This window comes from Pan paniscus, chromosome 23 (assembly GCF_029289425.2).
Source record: "Pan paniscus chromosome 23, NHGRI_mPanPan1-v2.0_pri, whole genome shotgun sequence".
In the NCBI taxonomy this organism is placed as follows: domain Eukaryota; kingdom Metazoa; phylum Chordata; class Mammalia; order Primates; family Hominidae; genus Pan; species Pan paniscus.
The window spans coordinates 39786138-39810507 of NC_085927.1; the positions used below are offsets into that span (position 1 = coordinate 39786138).

The window sequence follows — 24370 nt, forward strand, 5'->3', positions numbered from 1 at the left end:
ATGAGGACTCTGAATCCTTATTCCCCAGTTCTTTCCACTACTCTATAAATGAAGCTCCCAGAGAGAAATCCAAGCCAGCTGAAAATGCTCTAAACCTGTGTGATGGGACATAATAGTTGCTCACTGTGCTGGAGGAAGGGGCCCTGGGCAGGGAAGAGGCCACTGGGTCCTCTACTGGGGCAATCTTCCCAGCCTCTGGGTAGCTAGGCCCTGGTTGGAGGGACCCAGCAGGAAAGAGACTGGGCCGAAGGGCAACCTTACCAGGAGAGGCATGTCACTGGGGGTCAATCGGCCCCTCTCCTCAAGCTTCTGGGGTGTGGTACTGGCCCCGTCCCCTTGCAAACCACAGTGCTGGAGGATATTGCTGAAGACCTGTGAAAGACAAGAACGGGCTCTCTCACATCATACTGAACCAGGGCTAGGACCCCTGGCAGCAGCCAGGGTCAGGTGATCTGAAAACTGCCTTGGAGTTTCTAGAATATTTATCCATGTTTCCAGGATATAAGCTGAGACAATTACCTTCTCCAAGAGTGAGGTCAGAGTAAAAACTATGTAAGATGGGGATGATGGGAGCATCCTTCTTAAAGGAGGGCGAAGAGGATTAAAAAGACAACCTGGGGCCAGGTGTGGTGGCTCACTCCCGTATCCCCAAACTTTGGGAGGCCAAGGATAGGGGATCATTTGAGGCCGGAAGTTCAAGACCAGCCTGGGCAACATGGTGAGACCCCCATCTCCACAAAATTTTTTTTAAATTAGCTGGGCAAGATGGTGTGTACCTGTAATCCCAGCTACTTGAGAGGCTGAGGTGGGAGGATCAACTGAGCCCAGGAGTTCAAGGCTGCAGTGAGCTATGATTGTGCCACTGCACTCTAGCCTCAGTGACAGAGCAGGACCCTGTCTTAAAAAAAAAAGAAAAAAGAAAATCCTCCCAGAATCCTGTAGATATTATCTGACCGTATAGGCCAGGCAAGTATAATGAACATTTAAGATATACTTTAGCAATGTATAACGAATCTTTAGAACCCCTGTAGATGGCTATTTATGGAAACTACATTGAAAATAAGACAAATCAACAGTGAGAGGAAAACGGTCCATCGTAGGCACTGAACTGACTGTGCCATTTTAAGGAGGCTAGCATGTAAAGATTCCAAAACTTACTGTGAACAGTAGATATCTCTTGGTGGTGGGATTATGAGGGAATGATAATGTTCCTCTTTCATTTTTTATTTTCCGAATTTTCTACAATGAACATTATTTCATGAAATAATTTTGTAAAACTTTAAAGCTACTTTTTGAGAAACACTGGTCTCTTAGAGGGATATCCTTAGAGGCATATGGCTGTTGGCAAGCAACAAAAAATGCAAGCCAAACTCTGTCTGTATGAGCGCCAGCCAGCCAGCCCTTAGGCTTAAGTCTTGTTCAAAAGGGAAAATGGCAAATTTAAAGAGGTGTAGTCAGGGGTAAGACAAAGAGACTGTCTGGGGAGATGCGGGAGTCAGGGAATAAACATTTCCTCAGCTCCTCCAGGAAAGTCAGGAAACACCATTGAGTTGGGGAGGTGGCCTATCCTCCAAGCTCAACCTCCCCTGCGCAGGGCCAAGAGCCGGTACCTGAAGGATGGTAGGCAGGGTTTCATCCAGGTCACTGTAGTAACTTGGCTGCTGTGTAAAGATGTTTCCTAAAAAAAGAGAAAGGTTGGAATTGAGAAAAGGTGGGGGCTCGGGGCAGTGAAGAGGACACATTACAAATGGTTGCCAACAGGTCTGTGACCTTTCTCCCTTTTCCTAATCCTATCTGCAGCTAGGACCTAGGACGAGTCCTGGCCCCAGGCCCTGCTGGCACTGAGCTTTGGCCCAGCCTAGAAGCTTCCCCAGGGTGGGGGAGGGACCTTGCTCAGTATGATTTAACCTTTTAAGTACCTCTGCCTAGTGAATTACATAAAAGACCCGCCCTGGTCAAACCAGCTCACACTGATGTCCCCAAGGAGTGATCACACTTGGGTACCCTGCCTCCTATGACAGCTTTGGCTCTGCAAGTTGGAGTTAGTCATCCAGGAAAATTAGCAGATAGGATCTCTTTGCTCAAGAAACATGGATGCAATAATCCAGGACTCTCCAATAATATGAGGAGATTCCAGGGAGATATTTCTCCAGAAATTTCATACCTTTCACTTTTAGATATGCTAACCATACTAATCCATTCTACTCCAAGGTGAGAGGCCTGAGAAGGACTTGGAGATAGATTTACCACACACTTGCAGTTGTTCCTATAAGATGAAGCTTGTCTCCAAGTGTTTACTATTCTCCAAGTGCTGCCGCTGTGAGTGCGTAGGTTCGAGCATATGGTAACTGGAACAGAAACCAAGTGTTCCAGCTGCCCAAATGGCGAGAGAGTGAGAGAGGGAGAGAGGGAGAGAGGGAGAGAGGGAGAGAGGGAGAGAGGGAGAGAGGGAGAGAGGGAGGGAGGGAGGGAGGGAGGGAGGGAGGGAGGGAGGGAGGGAAGATCACAGCTAGCTTGGGGATGTGACAATGTGAAACGCCAATGCCCTTAAGAATCCAGGGTTCTTGGCCCCCTATAATCCCAGCATCTAAGGCTGGCTGATGGTCAGGATGTTCTGAATTCTAGGTGTTCTCTCCCTTTGGGCAGGTCTGTCCTTGGTTTCCTTATTGATGACCATGCGGCCCTTGCTGGACCCTGGAGGATTTGAAAAATGAATGAGTTCAAAAACCAGATGGGGCTGGGTGAGTAAGCAAGTCACTAGGTGGCTGGACTTTCTGTAAGCACTTTCCTGGATGCCACTGCATTTCTTGATTCCAGAAAGCTGAGTTTTACCAGCCCGCACTTGCTCAGCACCTCCCACCTCCAGATGGGTGCTGATCCCATAACCTGTGAAGGTGTGCCCAGACCATCTGCACCCACCTCCTACTCCTGATAGGCAAGGAACGACAGAGCTATCTCCCCACCAAACTCTGTTCTTCCTAAAAAACCCTCAAGATTAAGTCCAAACTCCTAACCATGGCACAAAAGGCCCTGTGAGATCTGGCCTCTGCTGGTATCCCAGGCCACCCTTTCCCCGTTCCCTACACTACACTCCTCCCTCACACCATTCTCAACCTCAGAAAACCATCCCTGTCCCCGCCTTCTGTTTGGAGTGCCTTCCTAGAGCTAACTCCACCATAAGGCAGGTGTCACCTCCTCCACGCAGTGCCTCCTGACCCAGGCATTAGGAGAGGTCTCCTCTTACAACCCCCAGGGCCATACCATGTTCTCCAAAGCATCCCAACCACTTCGCACTGGGAAGGCACCCTCTCATGATCCTTCCAGTGCTGCGGCCTGAGTAAAGCGAGGTTTTACATGCATCAGTATAGATCAAATTTCATACTCTATTCTTGGGGTCTTCTAAGTCCCTTTCCTCACCTTCATCTGATTCTAATGACAGCGACGATGTAACTTTTGATCTCCTAAAGAAATAATAAAAATGTAAGGAATAGCAATGGCATCCTTTGAAATGTCCCTTCTCAGATGAAAGCAGTTCAGAAACCCAGGGTGAATGGAGATACTGCCAAGTAGATCACTGCAGTCCACAATTGGGCCAAGGCCCAAGTCATTCCTGGTTTGCAAAGCAGTGTCAAGAGTCTAACTGAAAGGGCTTGCTTTCAAAATTATACTTGTTGATGCACAATACCAGCCTTGAAAGTTAAAAAAAAAAAGTTAGGTGGGGGATTGGGATAGGTACTCAGGAGGCCAAGGTGGGAGGATTGCTTGGAAAAAAAAAAAAAAAAAAGCAAGGTAAGGAACTGGGCTTCTACTCACAGAACACTCAACCAGTCCCCTTTCTCCCACCTTCTTTCACTTGTCAATCCTCTTACAAGTGATCACTTTGCCTGAGTTTCCGCGGTATAGAAATTGGCGGCTGCCCCTTCTTATGCCTTCTGCTCAAAGGTTAAAAAGAGAGCTGCTGTGTATGTGTGTGTGAGAGAGACAGACAGAAACTGCAGGTCCCTCCTCTGCATCACTCCCTGCCTCCAAACACACACACACACACACACACACACACACACACACACACACACACACAGAGTGAAGGGGCTCCTGAGGCTTGGTCCTGACTTCTTTTGTGCTGACTCCCCTCTAGGAGCCAAAGAAGGGGCTCTTCTTAATAAGCCAGTTTAGGGTTCTCAACCTCAAGGTCTGAGAACTCTTAAAAACACCTCAGAATCTATGAGGGAGGACATTTTTCTGGACAGAAGTTTTCATCTGATTCTCAAAGCAGTCAGTGATCTGGACGATTAGGAGCCCAGGCAGTAAGTGAGTAGGCTTTCTCACTCTCCCATCACCACGCAGTCCCCTCTGGATACCTGCAGCCATCTTACACCCAATAGGTCCCATGCTGAACCTCACCTCTACCCAAAGCTTCCTCTCCCACCTCCCAAAGGGCCTTTTTCCTGCAACCAACACCTGTTCCAGCTGACCTCACCAAGCCCTGCTTAAATCTGCTTCCTGGATTTCCTTTTCTTCCCCAGCAGCCCAGCCAGGCTCTCACCTTCAAACCCACACAGATGTGCCCACCTCCTACAAGGCCTCCTGTCTCCACCCTCCCCACCTGCATGTGGCCAGATGAATCTTGTTACCAGATGGCTCCTTGCCTTGCTCCAAGCTCCTGGAGGCTCTGCGGTCTCATCACAGTAAGAGCTCATGCTTACCAATGGCTGAGACATGCCAGGCACGGTCCTGAGCACTCTACTCATGCTATCTCAACAACCCAATTTGTTTTTTTTTGAGGCAGAGTTTCGCTCTTGTTGCCCAGGCTGGAGTGCAATGGCACAATCTCGGCTCGCTGCAACCTCTGCCTCCCAGGTTCAAGCGATTCTCCTGCCTCAGCCTCCCAACTAGTTGGGATTACAGGCGCCTGCCACCATGCCCGGCAAATTTTTTGTATTTTTAGTAGAGATGGGGTTTCGCCATATTGGCCAGGCTGGTCTCAAACTCCTGACCTCAGGTGATCCACCCACCTCGGCCTCCCAAAATGTTGGGATTACAGGCGTGAGCCACCACACCCGGCCTCAACAACCCAATGTAATCCCTGCACCCATCCTATGGGTAGGTATATTATTAGTCTTCCCATTCTGCAGATGAAAAAAAACTGGGGCTTAGAGTAGTTAATTGACTTGGTTAAGGGGACACAGCCAGGAATAGAGCTGTGGTGTGAATTAGGCAGTTCAATTTCAAAGCCTGTCTTCTTAGCCACCAAGCAATACCACTCCCCAAGTGCTAAAGCCTGGCATGAAGCCCTTCCCAATCTGGCTCCAAGGCTCCAAATCCCCCTCCCCCGTCTCCTGCTGCTGCCCTCCTGGAATGCTCCACTCTCTAAGCAAACTGGCCTAAGAACTGTTTCTCTAACTGTGCCTTCTGATGCTCACTTGCTCCATCCTCTCAATATGTGGTAAAATTACTAGAAGTGTTTCTTAGTCAGGGTCTAAGAGACAGGATCTCACTTTGTCACCCAGGCTGGAGTGCAGTGGTGTGATCATAGTTCACTACAGCCTCAACATCCTAGGTTCAAGGCATCCTCCAGAATCAGCCTCCAGAGTAGCTGAGACTACAGGGGCATGCCACCACGCCTGACTAATTTTTAATTTTTTGTAGAGACAGGGTGTGGCTGTGTTTCCCAGGCTGGAAAAAAAAAAGATTAACTGATGATCAGGAAATAATTAGATATGAATGAGAAACCAGAGATTATTCCAGTGAAAATGTTGGATGCAAAATTTCTTTTTTTCTTTTTTTTTTGAGACGGAGTCTCGCACTGTCACCCAGGCTGGAGTGCAGTGGCACCATCTTGGCTCACTGCAACCTCTGCCTCCTGGGTTAACACGATTCTCCTCCCTCAGCCTCCCGAGTAGCTGGGATTACAGGTGCACACCACCACACCTGGCTAATTTTTTGTATTTTTAGTGGAGACGGGGTTTCACTATGTTGGCCAGATTGGTCACGAACTCCTGACCTCGTGATTTGCCTGCCTCGGCCTCCCAAAGTGCTGGGGTTACAGGCGTGAGCCACCTCGCCTGGCTGCAAAATTTCATATACATTATGATCAAGTATGGTTTAAGAAAAATACAGAGAAAAGACTAGAAGGAAAAAACAACCAAATGGTTGTTTCTTGTAGAAATCTGGTAACTGCTTTCCTGCTTCACTATACTTTATATCCTTTCAAAATTTCTTAAATTAACACATATTATCTTTACCATTAAGAAAAAAAAAGGCTGGGCGCAGTGGCTCACGCCTGTAATCCCAACACTTTGGGAGGCCGAGGCGGGTGGATCACCTGAGGTCATGAGTTTGAGACCAGCCTGATCAACGTGGAGAAACCCCATCTCTACTAAAAATACCTGTAATCCCAGCTACTTCGGGGGCTGAAGCAGGAGAATCACTTGAACCTGGGAGGCGGAGGTTGCGGTGGGCCGAGATTGCACCATTGCACTCTAGCCTGGGCAACAAGAGTGAAACTCCATCTCAATAAACAAAAAAAAAAAAAAAAAAAAAAGGAAAGAATAAAGGAAAGTGACCATTATAAGGGATAACTCAGTTTTGTAACTAGGTATTTAGAAGACTGTGTCCTACAGTCTCCAGGTGAGGAGAGCTGGCAAGGGCGTCCAGGGTGAACACCCCTCTGTGCCAGGCCCAGCTCCATGAGCTACAATTCAAAGAGGAATTCACTGGGGCGCTCCCTCTGTAACATCCCACAGTGCTTCTGTTTCTCTTTTTTTCTTATTTTTGTGTGTGTGTGTGCGTATAAAGAGGAACCTCTAAAAAAACTGCTTGTTTTTGATCAAACCTTCTGCCCCTCTGCCTGCTAATGGGATCCAACGGCTAATGTCCGTTCCTTTTGCAACCCAGAAGAGCCCTCTCTGAACTCTGTCCCTACCTGCTCTCAGCAACAATGCAAATCATGACATTTTTGACACAGTGCCATCATCCCTGAAGCAGGGAGTTGCAGAGCAAGAGCTTGAGAGTCAGGTCTACGTTTACACACGTCCCGGCTGGGCCACTTATTAGTCATATCCTCTCAGGCAAGTCCCCTACATTTTAACCTCAGTTTCCTTATCTGTAAGTGGGGATGATGACAGCACTTATCTCACAGGGCTGCTGTGAGGATCCAATTGACATAACATATGTGGAGTGCTTGGCAGAATGCCAGGTCCCCGGAACACTCTCCAGTAAAAGTTAGCTTAGTTATCACTGCTGTTCTTACATTCATCGCCAAAGGAAACTTCCCCATTCCTATGTCTGACGCATGGCCAATTGCATAATACTAATACACTCCCAAGGCAGAATGGTGGCTTACACTGTAATCTCAGCTGTTCAGGAAGCTAAAGCAGGAGGATCACTTGAGGCCAGGAGCTCAAGACCAGCTGGAACAACATAGTGAGACCCCATCTACTAAAAAAAATTTTTTTTTAATTCGCCAGGCATGGTGGTGTGCACCTGTAGTCCCAGGTACCTGGGAGGCTGAGTTGGGGGGATAGCTTTACTCCCGGAATGTGAAGCTGCAGTGAGATACGATTGCGCCACTGCACTCTTGCCTGAGTGACAGAGCAAGGCTTTGTCTTTTTTTTTTTTTTTTGAGATGGAGTCTTGCTCCATCTCAAACACTGCAACTTCTGCCTCCCAGGTTCAAGTGATTCTCCTGAAAAAAAACAAAACCAAAAAATTTCCAGATCCCTGGGGAACTGTCTGGTACACAGTTTTATTTCCACCTCCCTAGGTAGTGTCACTACCTAGTCATTTTGAGGTGACACTCATATATCTGTTAAGCAATTTCCCAAGACTCCCTGCCCCTATCGCCCTGAGTCCCTGGGCACTGTCAAAGCGCTGGCCTTTGCAACCTTTAGTTTGGCATGTGGGGGCCATCTTGGTGCATCCTCCCAGTCCTGCATCCTACACACCTATCATCTTCTGGAGCAGTGGTGAGTTGCCTTTTCCAAAGAGCACGCAGAGGTCCAGGATCTTTGGAATGTCAAAGAGGAAGTTATTGTAGAGGATTTCTCCAAACGCAGAAGGGGAAATGAAGTGATCCTAAGGAAAAATGCAGAGAAAGGATAGAGATTTTCTGAACACTCCTACATTATAAATAGCAAACTCATGAGAAACGATCTTTGGTTCCATCAAATGGGGACTGGTTAATGATGCCTTATGCATAGACCTGGAGCAATGGCCATTCTCCCCCCGCCCTTTTTTTTTTTTTTTAATGTTAATCTATCTATGTTTTTGTGTCTCTAAACATCCCCATGACTTTTACAACTGGCTGTATTATCATGTCTTTTTTTTTTTTTTTTTTTGAGACAGGGTCTGGCTCTGTTGCCCAGGCTGATGTGCAGTGGTGTAATCTCTGCTCACTGCAACCTCTACCTCGCCAGCTCAAGCCATTCTCCCACTTCAGTCTCTTGAGTAGCCGGACTACAGGCACGTGCCACAACACCTGGCTAATTTTTGTATTTTTTGTAGAGATAGGGTTTCCCTATATTGCCCAAGCTGGTCTCGAACTCCTGATCTCAAGCAATGAGCTTGCTTCGGCCTCCCAAAGTGCTGGGATTACAGGTGTAAGCCACAATGCCCAGCCTCCCCTTTAAAAAAAATTTTTTTTTTAATTTTATTTTTTGAGACAGTCTTACTCTGTTGCCCAGGCTGGAGTGCAGTGGTGCTATCTCGGCTCACTGCAACCTCCGCCTCCCAGGTTCAAGCAATTCTCCTGCCTCAGCCTCCCAAGTAGCTGGGATTACAGGAGCTCGCCACCACACCCAGCTAATTTTTGTATTTTTAGTAGAGACAGGGTTTTGCCATGTTGGCCACGCTGGTCTCGAATTCCTGACCTCAAATGATTCACCTGCCTCGGCCTCCCAAAGTGCTGGGATTACAGGCGTGAGCTACCATACCAGGCCCATTCTCCCTTTTAATGTAAAAAGAAACAAAGCATGCTATAAAACAATCAGTTGGGAATTTATCCTGAAATATTTGCAGATAAATTAGTATGATATCTAGGATTGCTTTAAAATACTTCAGGAAAAAAGAGAACTAAGGGAGAGAGATAAAATGAGATTGGCGGAATGTTGATAATTGTTGAAGGGTACATGGGATTCACTGTACTTTGTATATGAAAATTTTGTATTTGTGGCCAGGCGCGATGGCTCGTGCCGGTAATCTCAGCACTTTGGGAGGCCGAGGCAGGCGGATCACGTGAGGTCAGGAGTTCGGGATCAGCCTGGCCAACATGGTGAAACCCCATTTCTACTAAAAATACAAAAATTAGCTGGGAGTGGTGGCACATGCCTGTAATCCCAGCTACTTGGGAGACTGAGGTAGGAGAATGCTTGAATCCAGGAGGCGGAGGTTGCAGTGAGCAGAGATCATGCCATTGCACTCCAGCCTGGGCAACAAGAGTGAAACTCCATCTCAAAAAAAAAAAAAGAAAAGAAAATTTTGTATTTATGTATATTTGGAAATTTCCATTCTAGGTCAGGTGTGGTGGCTAGTGCCTATAATCCCAGCTACTTGGGAGGCTGAAGAGGGAGGACTGCTTGAGGCCAGGAATTCAAAACCAAACAGGGCAAAATAGCAAGATGCCCTCTCTCCAAAAACATTTTTTAAATTAGCCGGGTGTGGTGGTGTCTGCAGTCCCAGCTACTTTGGAGGCTGAGGCTGGAGGATTCCTTGAGCTCAGGAGTTTGAGGCTGCAGGAAGCTATGATTGCGCCACTGCACTCCAGCTTGGGTGACAGAGATTCTGTCTCTAAAAACAAAGAAAAAGGAAAAGAAAATGTCCATATTATAACACTTTTTAAAAAGATCCTATTTTTTAAATACACACACACACACACACACACACACTCAAAGGGAACAAATTCCCTGAAGAAATATGCATGTAATAGGGTTGGGTGTAGTGGCTCATGCCTGTAATTCCAGCACTTTGGGAGCCTGAGGTGGGAATATAACTTGAGTTCAGGAGTTCAAGACTAGCCTGAGAAACATAGCGAGACCTCGTCTCTACTAAAAATCAAATAAATTAGCCAGGCATGATGGTGCATGCCTGTATCTCAGCTATTTGGGAGGCTGAGATGGGAGGATCACTTGAGCCTGGGAGACTGAAGCTGCAATGAGCTATAATCACGCCACTGCACTCCAGCCTGGGCAACAGAGTGACACCCTGTCTCAAAAAAAGCAAAGAAAGAAAGATGCACCTAACAGTGGTTATTTTGCAGGGGAGAGATTTTGTCGGTGACATTCGTATTTCCGCAATGTTTGGGTTGTTTAGAGATAGCAGTATTATTTTTAAAGTCAGGAAAAAAAAAACAGTAAAGATTTTTAAAAAGAGTACACAAGTTCCTTTAAGAAGTCAGAATCAATGTTTTTTCTCTCTGACGCACAAGTCAAGGCAGTCACGCGTCAGCTGGCAAAGGGCCCTCGGCTCTCTTTGATGGAAATACTGGGTGTAACACAGACCAACCCAGTGAATTAGAGGATAAGGGAGGTGGCACAGATTTCTTCCCCAACAGTGGGAATAAAGATGGAAGAGAGACAAAGAGGAAACTCAATGCTTCCAGAGCCTTCCTTCCCAGGGGTGGAGAGCCCGGCACAGAGGTGTCGAGTATCGGGTGATGACCTGTCATGGGATCAGTGGCTTACTTTGGATTCCTTGTGAGTGGACATGCGGAGGAAGGTGAGAAAAACACTTCGATGGAGGCGCTTCTGCATGTCAACAACCTCAGGGGCTGAGGCCACCCCCTCGTCGAATTTGCGGGGGACATAGCGCAGGTAGGAGTCCAGGCACTTCTGTAGAGTCTCGTCAAAGATCACCTAAACCAGGAGACAGAGGAGAGCGAGGATTTATCCCTTAGGCCCCAGGGGCTTGTGGGTGGACTGTGCAGGGACTCAATGCCCATCAGCCCTGCCCTATTCCAAACACTCCGACCCCAAGGGACCAAGGAGGTATGAATGAGCCGAGGGCTAAACACAAGATTCTAAAATTGACACTTTGAAAGGTGTGTAAACATTAAGATTGTGATACAAGACAGAGCAATCCGAACCACAATTTGCTGTTAAGGATCCAGTGAAAGAAGTAGACAAAAAAGCACCTCCTAGGGGAAGAAAAACAACAACAGCAACCAACCAATGGCATGTCATGTGCTTTGTCTTAGCGTTAATTTTGATAGAATGTTACCTGGCACCAGAATTTATCGTGAGGCAAGGCCAGGAGCCAGTCGAGGTCATTGGCTACGAAGGTGGCGCGTTCCAGGTACTCCTCCACTAGGGCGGGAATGTTGTCTTTAGGGGGCGGTTTGTATAACACAAAATACCGGTCTGCCTTCTGCTCGGGGTGCTACGGATCCAAAAACCACGTGTTAACGTGGCAGAGGTTAGTCAGCGAGGGCCCATTTGCCAACCCACAGCAATGACAACACTTGGCTGTTCCAACCGGTGACCCTCCAAGGAGCTTTTAAGCATAAAGAACCAAGTGTATCTAACAAAGAGGGCATGGTTGCATTCAGCGAACACTAGGCGGTAATTAAAATCCATGTTTTCGGAGTGGATTTAATGACACGGGGAAAGGTTAAGGGAAGAGAAAGCAGGATACAAAACTCTCTGTTTAATATAATCAGTTTTCATTTTCCTTTTTTAGTAAAAGGCAAAAGATTTATTTGTTATGAAGAAAAAACAGAGCATAGTTTTCGGTTTTTAAAAAGTGTAAGTATATTCACACACTGGTATTGATTTTTAAAAAAGAAGCTGGAGAGATGACGCCCCAAAGCTAATAGTGGTTATCTCTGATGGGGGCAGGGGGTGGTGAATTGTGGCTTGAATAGACTTTCCCATTAAAAAAAAAAAAGAACATTTATTCATATATTACTTTTGTTTTGTTTTGTTTTGTTTTTGAGACAGGTCTCACTCCCGTTGCCCAGGCTGAAGTGGAGTGGCATAATCTTGGCTCACGGCAGCCTCTACCTCCTGGGCTCAGGTGATCCCCCACCTCAGCCTCCCAAGTAGCTGGGACTACAGGTGCACACCACCATGCCTGGCTAATTTTTTTTTAGTAGAGATGGGGTTTTGCCATGTTGCCCAGATGGTCTCAAACTCCTGGGCTCAAGCCATCCGCCTGCCTTGGCCTCCCAAAGTGCTAGGATTACAGGTTTGAGCCACCTCTCCCGGCCACATATATTACTTTTTAAATTAATTTTTAATTATATAATTTGACACAAGCATCTTTTCTTTCAAAAACTTACAAGGTACAGAGAAGGTGAGCTGCCTGGGACTACACTCCCAGACCCCATGTTCCCTGCAGAGGTAACCACTCACCATCTGATGGGTGTCCTTGCAGACCTCTTCCAGGCATTTACATTAAATTATACCCATAAAGGCCAGGCACAGTGGTTCATGCCTATAATCCCAGCACTTTGGGAGGCTGAGGCAGGCAGATCACGAGGTCAGGAGATCGAGACCATCCTGGCTAGCACGGTGAAACCCCGTCTCTACTAAAAATACAAAAAAATTAGCCGGGCATGGTGGCGGGCGCCTGTAGTCCCAGCTACTCGGGAGGCTGAGGCAGGAGAACGGCGTGAACCCGGGAGGCAGAGCTTGCAGTGAACCGAGATCACGCCACTGCACCCCAGCCTGGCTGACAGAGCCAGACTCCATCTCAAAAAAAAAAAAAAAATTATACCCATGAAACAATTTGTTTGGGTCTGTTCTTTCCTTTTTTTTTGTTTTTTATTTTTTTGTAAGTAAGTCTCAGCGTAGAATCACAAGTTCTCCCTTCCCGCCCCTACTTGCCATGAACAAACCTTACTTTGTTCACCATAAAGAGGAGATGGGCTCAGTTTTCTCCTCTGACTACATAATGGGTGCTTTCTCTGGGGAAGTGGTAGCAGAGGGATGGCCAGGCAATGTGTCAGCTCTTATCAACCACAGTCCATCCACTTCCAGGTCTGTTGATCCAGGGGATATAGAAAAATTGAGACTGATAAGAGGTCAGCCTCCTCAAGAACCATCTATGCCTTCCTAGTGCCTTACGCGAGTTTCCAAACTGTAGAGCCTGTGGGTACCACAAGGATTCTTCAAGGCCACCTCTCATGTGGGTCTGCAGGACCCCCTCCCATTTAAATCAAATTTGTATCATGGAGTTACAGGTACAAATCTGTTGAAAAAGAAATTCTGCTGGCTGAAACAAGTTCAAAACAACTGTCAGGAGCCGAAATACATCTCCTTGGTTTCCAAGCTTCCTCCCTCTTCTATCTGTTGGCACTTTACCTCTTCTCTCACTTCTCACTCAGGCCAGGCTACTCATTCTCCCGACACACACACACACACACACACACACACACACAACCAGGCTACTCATTCTCCTGACACACACACACATACACACATACACCCAGACTACTCATTCTCCCGACACACACACACACACACACACACACACACACACACAACCAGGCTACTCATTCTCCTGACACACACACACATACACACATACACCCAGACTACTCATTCTCCCGACACACACACACACACACACACACACACAACCAGGCTACTCATTCTCCTGACACACACACACATACACACATACACCCAGACTACTCATTCTCCCAACACACACACACACACCAGGCTACTCATTCTTCTGACACACACACACACACACACACACACACACACACACCCCTGAGATTCTACTTTCCCTGCAATCCCACAGGGGGAAGATGGACATCTAAATCACCAAGTGAGCACAAAACAAAGGAAGTGACAGCTCAAACCTGGCAGAGGGACTGTGGAAATGCAGAAGGGAATTAACAGCACCTGGAGGATAAGGGACGGCTTCCCAGAGCAAGCAGACTTCCTCCAAGGCTCCAAGCATTCGAGGATAAGGACTTCAAATGGAAGAAACATTTTTATGGAGGCATAAACATGGGTCGTAACAAAAGGGCACAGATTGCACTGGGCGGTGGGAGACAGATTTGGTGAATGCTGGAATGGTGCAAATGAAAGCTGCCACTTATTGTGGACCTGCCCTGTGCCAGCCACTAAGCAGGCACAACCCACAGCCCCTATTTTTTTAATCTACAAAAACTATTTAAAAGAGACATAGTATTCATCCCATTTTAGAGGAGGAATCAAACAGTAAGTTTCAGGAACTTTCCCAAGGTCATGGAATTAAAGAGGCAACTGAGGCAGGATTTGAGCCAAAGCTTACACTGCAGACCTATTAAATGACCTATGGTATCTGTGTGCCATCCTGGTCTCACTGATTGTCCTTCTGACCCCAGTTCCAATCTCACCTCTTCCAGGAAGCCTCCCTGACTCCCATCCCAGCTGGATTAGGAGCTCATCTAAGCTCTCCTTCAGCACCTGCATTCTGTGCTCACCTCTCTATACCACTTGAACAGCATTAAAAGTGCTTTCAGATCAGTGGTTTGGATGGGGAAAGGGTGGGGGGAAGGCACGGATTGCAGAGAGGCACAAGAAAACTTTCAGGGGTGGTAGAAATGCTCACTGATGATGATAGTTTCATGCATGCATACAGATGGAAAAACCAATCAAATTGCATATTTTATGTTTTAATTTTAAAAATGTTGGCTGGGTACAGTGGCTCATGCCTGTAATCCCAGCACTTTCGGAGGCCAAGTCAGGCCCATCACTTGAGGCCAGGAGTTTGAGACCAGCCTGGCCAACACTGTGAAATCCCATCTCTTATCAAAAATACAAAACTTAGCCAGGTGTAGTGGCACGCACCTATAGTCCCAGCTACTCGGGAGGCTGAGGCAGGAGAATCGCTTGCACCTGGGAGGCAGAGGTTGCAGTGAGCAGAGATCATGCCACTGCACCCCAGCCTGGGCAACAGGTGAGACTCCACCTCAAAAAAAAAATTCCCTTTCTTTTCATAGGTGTTGACAAATTGTATATTTTAAATATGTGCAGTTTATTGTCCTTCAACTATGCCTGAATAAAGCTGTATAAAAGGGGAGGACTGGTCTTCCCAGCTGTCTCCCCCACTAGCTTGTAGGTGTCTGGAGGCAGTCTGAGCTTTGCTCACCCAGCATTCCGAGTCTATAGAACACCACCTGGCATTGAGCAGACTTTCTGTACAGATCTGCTGGCTGGACAAAGAAATGAATGGAGGCTGACTGGACGTGGTGGCTCACGCCTGTAATCCCAGTGCTTTAGGAGGCCAAGGCGGGCGGATCACAAGGTCAGGAGTTTGAGACTAGCCTGGCCAACATGGTGAAACCCCGTCTCTGCTAAAAACACAAAAATTAGCTGGTCCCAGCTACTCAGGAGGCTGATGCAGAAGAATCACTTGAACCCGGGAGGCGGAGGTTGCAGTGAGCCGAGATCGCGCCACTGCACTCCAGCCTAGGCGACAGAGCGAGACTCTGTCTGGGAAAAAAAAAAAATGGTTTTGCCATGTTGCCCGAGCTGGTCTTGAACTCCTGGGCTCAAGTGACCTACCTGCCTCAGCCTCCCAAAGTGCTGGGATTACAGGCGTGAGCTACCGGGCCTGGCCACAAGACTATTTCTTTTGGGTCTTCAAGTATGTGCTATTCAAATAGATCCTCAACCAACATTAGCTCTACCAATTACCCTGAAAAGGTGGTGTGGTAACTACCCTTTGGCTAGAGATCATGCCCCAAGCCAAGACTAAAGGGACAAATACAGGGTGGACACATATCTTGGTACAATCTTTCAGGAGCTGCCCGTGGCCTTCAGAGTAACACTCTTCAGTCTGCCAGCAAGACCCCTCTTCGATCAGGCAGCTGTCTCCCTCAACTCATCTGCCTTCCCACCATACCCCCAATTTAGTGCTGCTGTTGTTGTCCCTGCTGTCATCACCATTGTAATAACAATTTATTGAGTGCTTACTATGTTCCAGGCACAGTGCTCATTCACAGGCATCTCATTTAATCCCCACAACCACCCTGCAAAGCTGGTCCTATTATTATCGCTTTTGGATTTGAGGCTTAGAGAGGTTCAATAACTTGCCCAAAGACACAAAGACAAATATTCAAATATGTGTGAAATGAACACGAAGCCTGTACTTGCTAACTCTGCTATACTGTTGCCACCTCAAGTGACTTGTGGTTAGTGTAAGAGTCAGGATCTCTCAAGACTCCAGAACTGCATACTAAGGTTGTCCTACCAGGTCCAGCCTTCTCCTGTTGCTCTGCCCAGCTAGTGTTAAGTCGCCCTTCAATACCCAGTTCAGAAGCCCTTTCCTTCAGGAAGCCCTCCTGGGCTGCACGTGCCCTCCCACCAGGCCAAAGGCCTCCCTGCCCCTACACACCCCACTGGTCTGGATCGGCGGCCCCGGCTCTGCACTCATGGAACAGCCTAGACTTCCTTCTGTCACAACCCTGATCACACTAGAGAAGCTACTGGTCTGTCTTTCTCTTAGGTCGTGGGCTCTTCAAGGGCAGAGACCATGTCTTTTCTCTTTATAGCTCCAGCACCTGGCACATGACCTGGCTGCAGTCCCTGACTCATGTACCAAATGTTTTCTGAGAGCCTCCTGTGCGCCTGGCACTGGAAATCAGGAGTAAAGGGCAAGGACCAGGCCATCGCTCTCACAATGCCTGCAGTCTAACAACCCACATGTTCATTCGGTATGGGGGGAGGACTGAGGTGGAAAATCATACTCGACCACCCAAGGAGCCAGTCTCCATCAGTGTTTCCAACAGAACTTTCTGCAATAATATAACTGCTCTATATCTGTGCTGGCACTCACCACATGGGGCTATTTTAATTTAAAAGCATTACAATTAAATTAAAAATCTAGTTCCTCAGTCCACACTCACTATTCACATTACAAGTGCTTAATAGCTACATGTGGTGAATGACCACCTATTGGGTGGCTATCATACTGAAAAGAACACTTCCAGATTTTCTGATAAATATCTCCCACACATAAAAAGGTTATAAAAAGAAAATGAGAGGCTTTATAGCAGAAAGATTTTAAGGATATGTGTCCTAGGGTCTGCCTGGCTAGGCTCCCATCCTGGCTCCCCTGATTTCCTAATTCTGTGACTCTGAACTCTCAGTTTCCTCATCTGTAAAATGGAGACAATCAAAATGTCTATTTGTAGGGCTGTGATGTGGACTAAATGAGATAATGCGGGTGAAGTGTTTAGAATGGTCTGGCACAGGGCAAGTACTGTATAAATGTCAGGTACTATTATTAGAGACTATTTAAGAAGTAATAAGAAGCCATCTAGAAGGCAGGAAATAAAACACCAAGTTCCTGTTTCCCACGACTTTACTCAAACCCCTAGAAAACACTTCCTCCCACCTTGTTCAAGTGAGCTCAAATTCTTGGGAAAACAACAAGTGGGTATAGGAACTCCAGGGCCGCATCTACCTCCTTCTTCAGCAGCCTGGCACCTCTCCATGGCTTTAATCTCTCTCTGCAGCTGGTAATCGACATGTTCATAGCCTCCTTATTTTTCAGTCTCACTAGCTCTGCCGGGGTGTTTGTACGTGGTGCTTCCTATCTCAGTTGAGATAAAAGACAGCCCAACCTCTGAAATCAGCGTTCCCACCAAAATACGGATAGCAGCTTAGATAGCTCTGAAAACGCTACCTGAAACCTGAACACCCTCCACAGGGTCAAATCCCCAAACCCAGCTTTGGGCTGGATCCATTTCTAGCCCGATCCAGGCTGAATTAGAACTGCCATTGGACTGATTTGAAATTAAATGCTTTGGGGGGAAGGTGCAGGGTGGTGACATGGAAAATCCTATGCAAATTCAAGTTGCTGCTCGGAAGGAAATTCCTACTCTGGGCCTGGAAGAGACTAGTAGTGTCTCAGCTACTGAATCACCGACCATGGCCCTCGTGTCATTCTTGGAACAGATAAAGAAGGAATTTACTTTTTGCTCCTGAAATTGCAAGACTGACAATATCAGGCTGAATGGCCTTAAGTGACCGGCTCACCAGCGCTGGTGAAGTCCTCAGCTTTCCTGTCTTCGGGTCCTTGTGGGTGATCTGGAGTTGGTCCAGGGGCAGAGCTGGCATTGTGCTGCGTGACCCTCCTGAAAGGAATATGGATGGGAAGAAGAGAGCAGACACACAGACTCCTGGGGGCAGGGCCTGCTCTGGGGCTGATCCCAGAGTCAGAAGAGAAGCTTCAACCTCTCGCCTTAGGAGGCTCCTGTTGTGGTTCAGGACCTGGTTCATGCACCTACTAACCCAGCCAAAGTGACTTTTTTTGCATAAAGCAGTTCTCAATTGTAGAAGAAATACTTCCTCAGATGACTTCTGATATATTTCCATCCACTTTTTTTTTTTTTTTTTGAGATGGAGTCTTGATCTGTCACCAGGCTGAAGTGCAGTGGCGCTATCTCAGCTCACTGCGACCTCCGCCTCCCTGGTTCAAGTGATTCTCCTGCCTCAGCCTCCCCAGTAGCTGGGACTGCAGGCACACACCACCATGCCCAGCTTTTTTTTTTTTTTTTTAAAGAGACAGAGTCCTACTCTGTTGTCCAGTGAAGTGGTGAGATCATAGCTCACTGTGGCCTCTAACTCTTGAGCTAAAGCAATCCTCCCACCTCAGCCTCCTGAGTAGCTGGGACTACAGGCATGCACCACTACGGCCAGCTAATTTTTTTAATTTTTTGTAGAGACAGGTTTTATTTTTTGATAGATGAGTTCTTACTACATCACTCGGGCTGGTCTCAAACTCCTGGGCTCAAATGATCCTCCTGTCTTGGCCTCCCAAAGTGCTGCCTCAACCTCCCAAAGCGCTCACAGGTGTAAGCCTCTGTGCCCAGCCTGTTTCCACCCACTTTGAGAAGTACTGGCTAAAAATATGTAGATTCCCTTTATTACGGCTCCAGCTCTGTGAGCTCAGTAGCCTGTGAGCTCTATGAAGACAATGCCCAGGGCTCTCCTCTTGCTATCTTTTCTGTGAGCACAGGATTGGTACAGAGGTGGCCTCACCAAATGTTTGAAGAATGACTACATATGAGGACACTCCTTTTAAAACTCTAGCCAGATTTTAAGTCTTTTGAGGGTTGAAGCCATGGGCCTTTCCTCACTTGTGGAGGATGTTAAGATTTTGCAACCTTTCTAGGCTTCAGGGAAGAAGTATATGGAAGAATAGAAGGACATGAGAAGAAGGGAAGAAGGACATGGAAGAAGGGAAGAAGGACGTGGAAAAAGAGAAGGACCAGGGAAAAAGATAATTCATAGAAAACTGACAGTGCAAGCTCCTTTCTACAAAGGCACAAACTGACCTCACAGTCAGTGAGTGGCAGATCCAAGGTCTCCTGTCTTGCTGTCCAGTGTTCTTTTCACAACATCACTTGGCCTGACCCACAGAAGGGACATACGTGTTAAATGAATCACGGAATAGAAGTGTATTAGGCCCCTCAAAAAACATGCCATAAAAGGCTAGAACAGACTCAATGACAACATGAAGAGAGACAGAGGCTGGGGTGATTAAACTGTCACCTCTTGAGCCTTCACAGACAAGCAGAGGAGCATGGGGGACATGAGCTACCAGCTGTGTCATATCTCAGATATTGGGCCAGGCTTAATGATATGAAGAGCTCCTCTAAGTGCTTTTCTTTTTCTTTTTTTTTTTTTTTAAATAGAGACGGGGTTTCACCATGTTGCCCAGGCTGGTTTCAAACACCCAAGCTCAAGCAATACGCCCATCTTGGCTTCCCAAAGTGCTGGGATTATAGGTGTGAGCACCTGGCCTCTAAGTGCTCTTCTCAGCATTAACTTACTTGCCCTGTTAACTGGCTTTACATGTATTAATGCTCACAAAAAGTCTAAGGTTAGTTCTATTATTATCCTCATTTTATCAGTGACAAAACAGAGGCTCACAGAAAATAAGAAACTTGCCCAAGGTCTCACAGTTAGTGGGTGGTGAAGCAGGCTGGTTCTTAACCATTCACTATACTGTGTCTAGTTTAGTTAAACTTAGGGGTGGGATGGGGTGAAGGGGTGGAGTGAAAGTCAAAGCACTTCTAGAGGAGAGTCTGAGTAGTCTTGATAATAGAGACTGGCCAGGGAAGAAGGGTGCCCCAGGCAGAGGAAACAGCAGAGCAAAGGCAAGGAGGTGGAAACAGCCTGGTACCCAAGGAACCTTGGTTCTGGCCTGTTATAAAGACTGTGAAGATCCCCACCCTAGAAGGAGTAATAAGAGAGGACCAGTCTGCCTAGTCCTTGACACCTGTTCCAGCTCTAGGATCCCAGCAGATCAGACACACATGGTCTCTGCATACACGAGGTGGCCTGAAAAAAAATCACAAGGCAAAGAAAGTAATAAAGGGCTTAGGTAAGTTTTCATCTTTCAGCTTTGCAAAGCATAGATAATATCCTCTGCTGCACGTATTTCTAATCAAGTTACTGTCTTACTAGCCTCTCACAACAACCCAATTAAGGACAACAAGGATTACCATGTTCAGATGTCCAAAGAGGGGCCCTGATTTGCTCAAGGTAAATACATTATTGGCCAAGCTGAAACTGAAGCCCAGGTCTTTTGCTAGGGCACCTGGGGCTCTTGTGCCGAATATGTTAAAAAATAATAATAATAATTTTTTTTTCTAACCCTCTAGCCATGCTGGAAAGTGAGCTGGAAACACCACTGCTCTGCAAACCAGTGCAGAAGTCTAAATGACTGACAGGCCCAGTTCTTTCCAGGCTCGCCCGCTGAAGATGGCTGTGGGAGTGTTGGGTGTGAGACACAGGGTGGAGAAAAAGTCAGGAGGAGGAGGCAAGTCTCCACCCTTTAACCTCTAGGCCCCACAGTCCAGGCCTAGACAGGTAGAGACAGCATTTGCTTTCAGAAGAAATTCACGGCCAGGTGCAGTGGCTCATGCCTGTAATCCCAGCACTTGGGAAGCCAAGGCAGGAGGATTGCTCGAAGCCAGGAGTTTGAGACCAGCCTAAGCAACATAGTGAGACCCCCATCTCTACAAAAAATTCAAAAATTAGTCAGGTGTGGTGGTGCACCCCTGTAGTCCCAGCTACTTAGGAGGCTGAGGCGGAAGGATCACTTGAGCCCAGGAGATCAAGGCTGCAGTAAGCCATGATGGCACCACTGCACTCCATCCTAGGTGATAGAGCAAGACCCTGTCCCAAAATTTAAAAAAAAAAAAAAATTTTTTTTCTTTAAAAGAAATTCACTCCTACAAACCATTGCCTGCCAGGGCAATTCAGGGCTAGCCTGGTGTGGTGGTAGGGAGAGAGCGCTACAGTCCTACAGCCTGGATTCAAGTCCTGGCTCCACCTTTTCCTATCCATGTTGAGACCTTGAGACAGTTCCCTAACCTCTCTAACTTTTGATTGCCTCTTCTGTAATACCAGAATTGTAATAGTACATAAACTCGTAGGGTTGCTATGAGAAGTAATCAATGTGAAGTGTTCAATCCAATACCTGGCACATAATAAGCACTCAATAAAGTTTAGTTGTTGTTATTATTCAAGTCCCAACCAGAGGCAAGACACTTTGGGCTTCCTGGTTTATTCAGCAAACAATTCCTGAATACAATCTGGGTCCTAGGCATATAACTGACTATGATTTGGCATTAAAGCTGTAACAGGAAATGTCCAAAACTACAGTATAGTAGAGAAAGGAAGGATATTATAAAGAAGGTGATCTATAACCTGGATGTTGAAGGATGGGGGAAAAGGTGACATTCCAAGCAGAGAGCAAGCATGAACAAAGGCTCAGAGTCTTAAAATGTGTGGCTTTGGGTCGGGTGAGGTGGCTTCCGCCTGCAATCAGCACTTTGGGAAGCCGCGGAAGGAGAATTGCTTGAGCCCAGGAGATTGAGGTTGCAATAAGCCATGATACGGCACTGAACTCCAGCCTAGGGGACACAGTGAGACCCTGTCTAAAAAGTGTGGCTTTGAAGGAAGAGGGAGACATTTGGTGTTACTGAAAACACAGGTCAGATAGGGGACGACAGAAGTGAAGAGAGAAGAGAAGCTGGATAGGGAAGACAGGACCAGTTTAAAAAGAGCCTCAAAATAGCTTGAACCCGGGAGGCGAAGGTTGCAGTGAGCCGAGATCACGCCATTGCACTCCAGCCTGGGCGACAGAGCGAGACTCCATCTCAAAAAAAAAAAAAAAAAAAAAAAAAGCCTCAATGCTACACTAAAGATTTTAGTATTTCACCTGAAGGCAGTGAGGAGTCATTTAAGTATGAGACAGACATGACCAGAAAGAGATGATGATAACCTGGTGGCAGAAAAGACCTTTAATAAACCACGAGAGAGCAAACAGTACGTTAATCATTTCATTCATTCCTTTTTTTTTTGAGATGGAGTCTCACGCTGTCACCCAGGCTAGAGTGCAGAGGAACGATCTCGGCTCACTGCCACCTCTGCCTCCCGGGTTCAAGAGATTCTCCTGCCTCAGCCTCCCGAGTAGCTGGGATTACAGGCATACGCCTGGCTAATTTTTGTATTTTTAGTAGAGAGAGGGTTTTGCCATGCTGGCCAGGCTGGTCTGGAACTCCTGACCTCAGGTGATCCGCCCGCCTTGGCTTCCCAAAATGCTGGGATTACAGGCATGAGTCACTGCCCGGCCATTCAAATATTTTTGAGCACCTATTATGTGGCAGGCACTGATGCCCAGAGAATATTAAGGTGGGCAAATAACAAACCTGCTCCTGCCCTTCACAGAGCTTACAGTCATAATGGGGAAAGACAGATACTTTTCCAATTAGCCATACAAACAAAAACCAATACCATGATGTAGCTATGTAGATAAGGCTCATGAAGCTGTGGCAGCATTTAAAAGAGAGACCTGGCTTGAGGAAGAAGGGATGTCAAGGAAGACCTGAGTTTTTGTCTAAAGCACGGGTACAAATTAACTAGGCATGGCTGGGCGCGATGGCTCACGCCTGTAATCCCAGCGCTTTGGGAGGCCGAGGCGGGCGGATCACGAGGCCAGGAGATAGAGACCATCCTGGCTAGCAAGGTGAAACCCCGTCTCTACTGAAAAAAAAAAAAAATTAGCAGGGCGTGGTGGTGCATGCCTGTAATCCTAGCTACTCAGGAGGCTGAGGCAGGAGAATCGCTTGAACCCGGGAGGCGGAGGTTGCAGTGGGACGAGATCACGCCACTGCACTCCAGCCTGGGCGACAGAGCAAGACCCCGTCTTGGGGGGAAAAAATAAATTAACTGGGCAATCTGAACTTTGAGTTCCAAAAGGACAAACAATAATCATGACTATGTCTGTGCCCACCACTGTATTCCCCTGCCAGGCAGGACAGCAAAAGCCAAAAGCTAAGAAAGGGAGAGGGAGCTCCCTACAAGCACCCAATTGCAATATGGCCTGGGAGCATCCCCGGGGCTACTGCTCCCTCAGCCTCTTTGTCATCATTCCTCTAGTCTCTCAGTTAAATACTACTCTCCTCAGAGACCTTCTGATGGCTCTGCCTATAGTATCCACTCTCCCAGTTACTGTCATAGCTTTAATGACCTTGTGCATTTGCTTGTCGTTGACCATCCCCTCCCACTAGACTGTAAGCTCCATGAGGGCAGAAGCCTTGTCTGTCTTGCTTTCTTTGTATCCCCAATGTCTAGATCTGTGTCTGGCACATAGGAAGCACTCCACAAATATTTGCTGAACGAATGAATGAACCCTGAGAAAACTGAAGCCCCGGGTGTGAGGACGTGGGGGGATCGTGGCTGGTCCAACGCCACTCTGGGGCCGAACTTCGAACCCGTGGCTCCTGACCCTGGCGGCCAAGTCTCGAGAGGCGGCTCACAACCCCTCAGGTAGCGTAAGCGTGGGCCCCGCAATGGAGGCCAGAGGGTGGGAGAGCCAAGGCTGCCCAAGGCATAGCCGCGGCTCCTCCGGGGTCCCTTGCCCTGCATCTGGCAGGGACCAGCCACGCACTCACCTCGGCGGCTCCACCACCGGCTCTGTGCAGCCGCCGCCTCCGCCGCCGCCGCCGACCACGGTGACAGCTCCCTGAGCGCCCGCACTTCCGGGGTCAAACTGCGATTCCGCAGGAGCAGACAGGAAGTCTCGGCCTGGCCCCGCCCCCAGAGCCGAGCAAACTACCGCCGGGAAGCCGGACCCGGGTTGCGCCTCTCTTCTTAAGACTCCGCCCCACACTCGGCGTCTGTAGCCACGCCCCTTCCCCTCCTATCTCCCTTCCTGCTTAAGCAGAGAATAGGTCAGCTGAGGGCGGGCTGTGTGATTACACCTCTCGGGAAATCCAAGTATGGCACCTGAGAGGACGTCTCGGAATCCCAGGCTTCCACCTTCTGCCCGACCTCCTTAGTCACCGTTTTACATATTTAATCCAGAAGAGAAATTTTAACAAGTCAAAAGCACGAACATAATGTTAAGCAGATGT

The 24370-nt window shown here is 47.5% G+C and overlaps 1 protein-coding gene across 31 annotated transcripts in view; it reads right to left on the minus strand.

Moving 5' to 3' along the window:
* The window catches only part of ASCC2 (activating signal cointegrator 1 complex subunit 2), a 49963-nt gene extending 25881 nt beyond the window's left edge, over positions 1-24082 (minus strand). For 4 of the 31 annotated variants that reach the window (XM_055105925.2, XM_063603050.1, XM_063603046.1 and 1 more), the window contains exons 1-8: positions 23909-24010; positions 20224-20285; positions 17976-18073; positions 11212-11370; positions 10677-10847; positions 7944-8073; positions 1611-1678; positions 262-372 (exon numbers count right to left, since the gene is read on the minus strand). In XM_055105925.2, the coding sequence (XP_054961900.2) occupies positions 262-372; positions 1611-1678; positions 7944-8073; positions 10677-10847; positions 11212-11370; positions 17976-18056 (720 nt within the window). In that variant the 5' untranslated portion in view covers positions 18057-18073; positions 20224-20285; positions 23909-24010. Of the gene's footprint in view, positions 1-261; positions 373-1610; positions 1679-7943; positions 8074-10676; positions 10848-11211; positions 11371-12834; positions 13017-13058; positions 13183-17975; positions 18074-19276; positions 19351-20176; positions 20286-23908 lie in introns of those variants that run through there. The other 27 variants (XM_034948379.3, XM_063603056.1, XM_034948376.3 and 24 more) reach the window with 16 other exon arrangements.
* Positions 24083-24370: the final 288 nt, after the last annotated feature.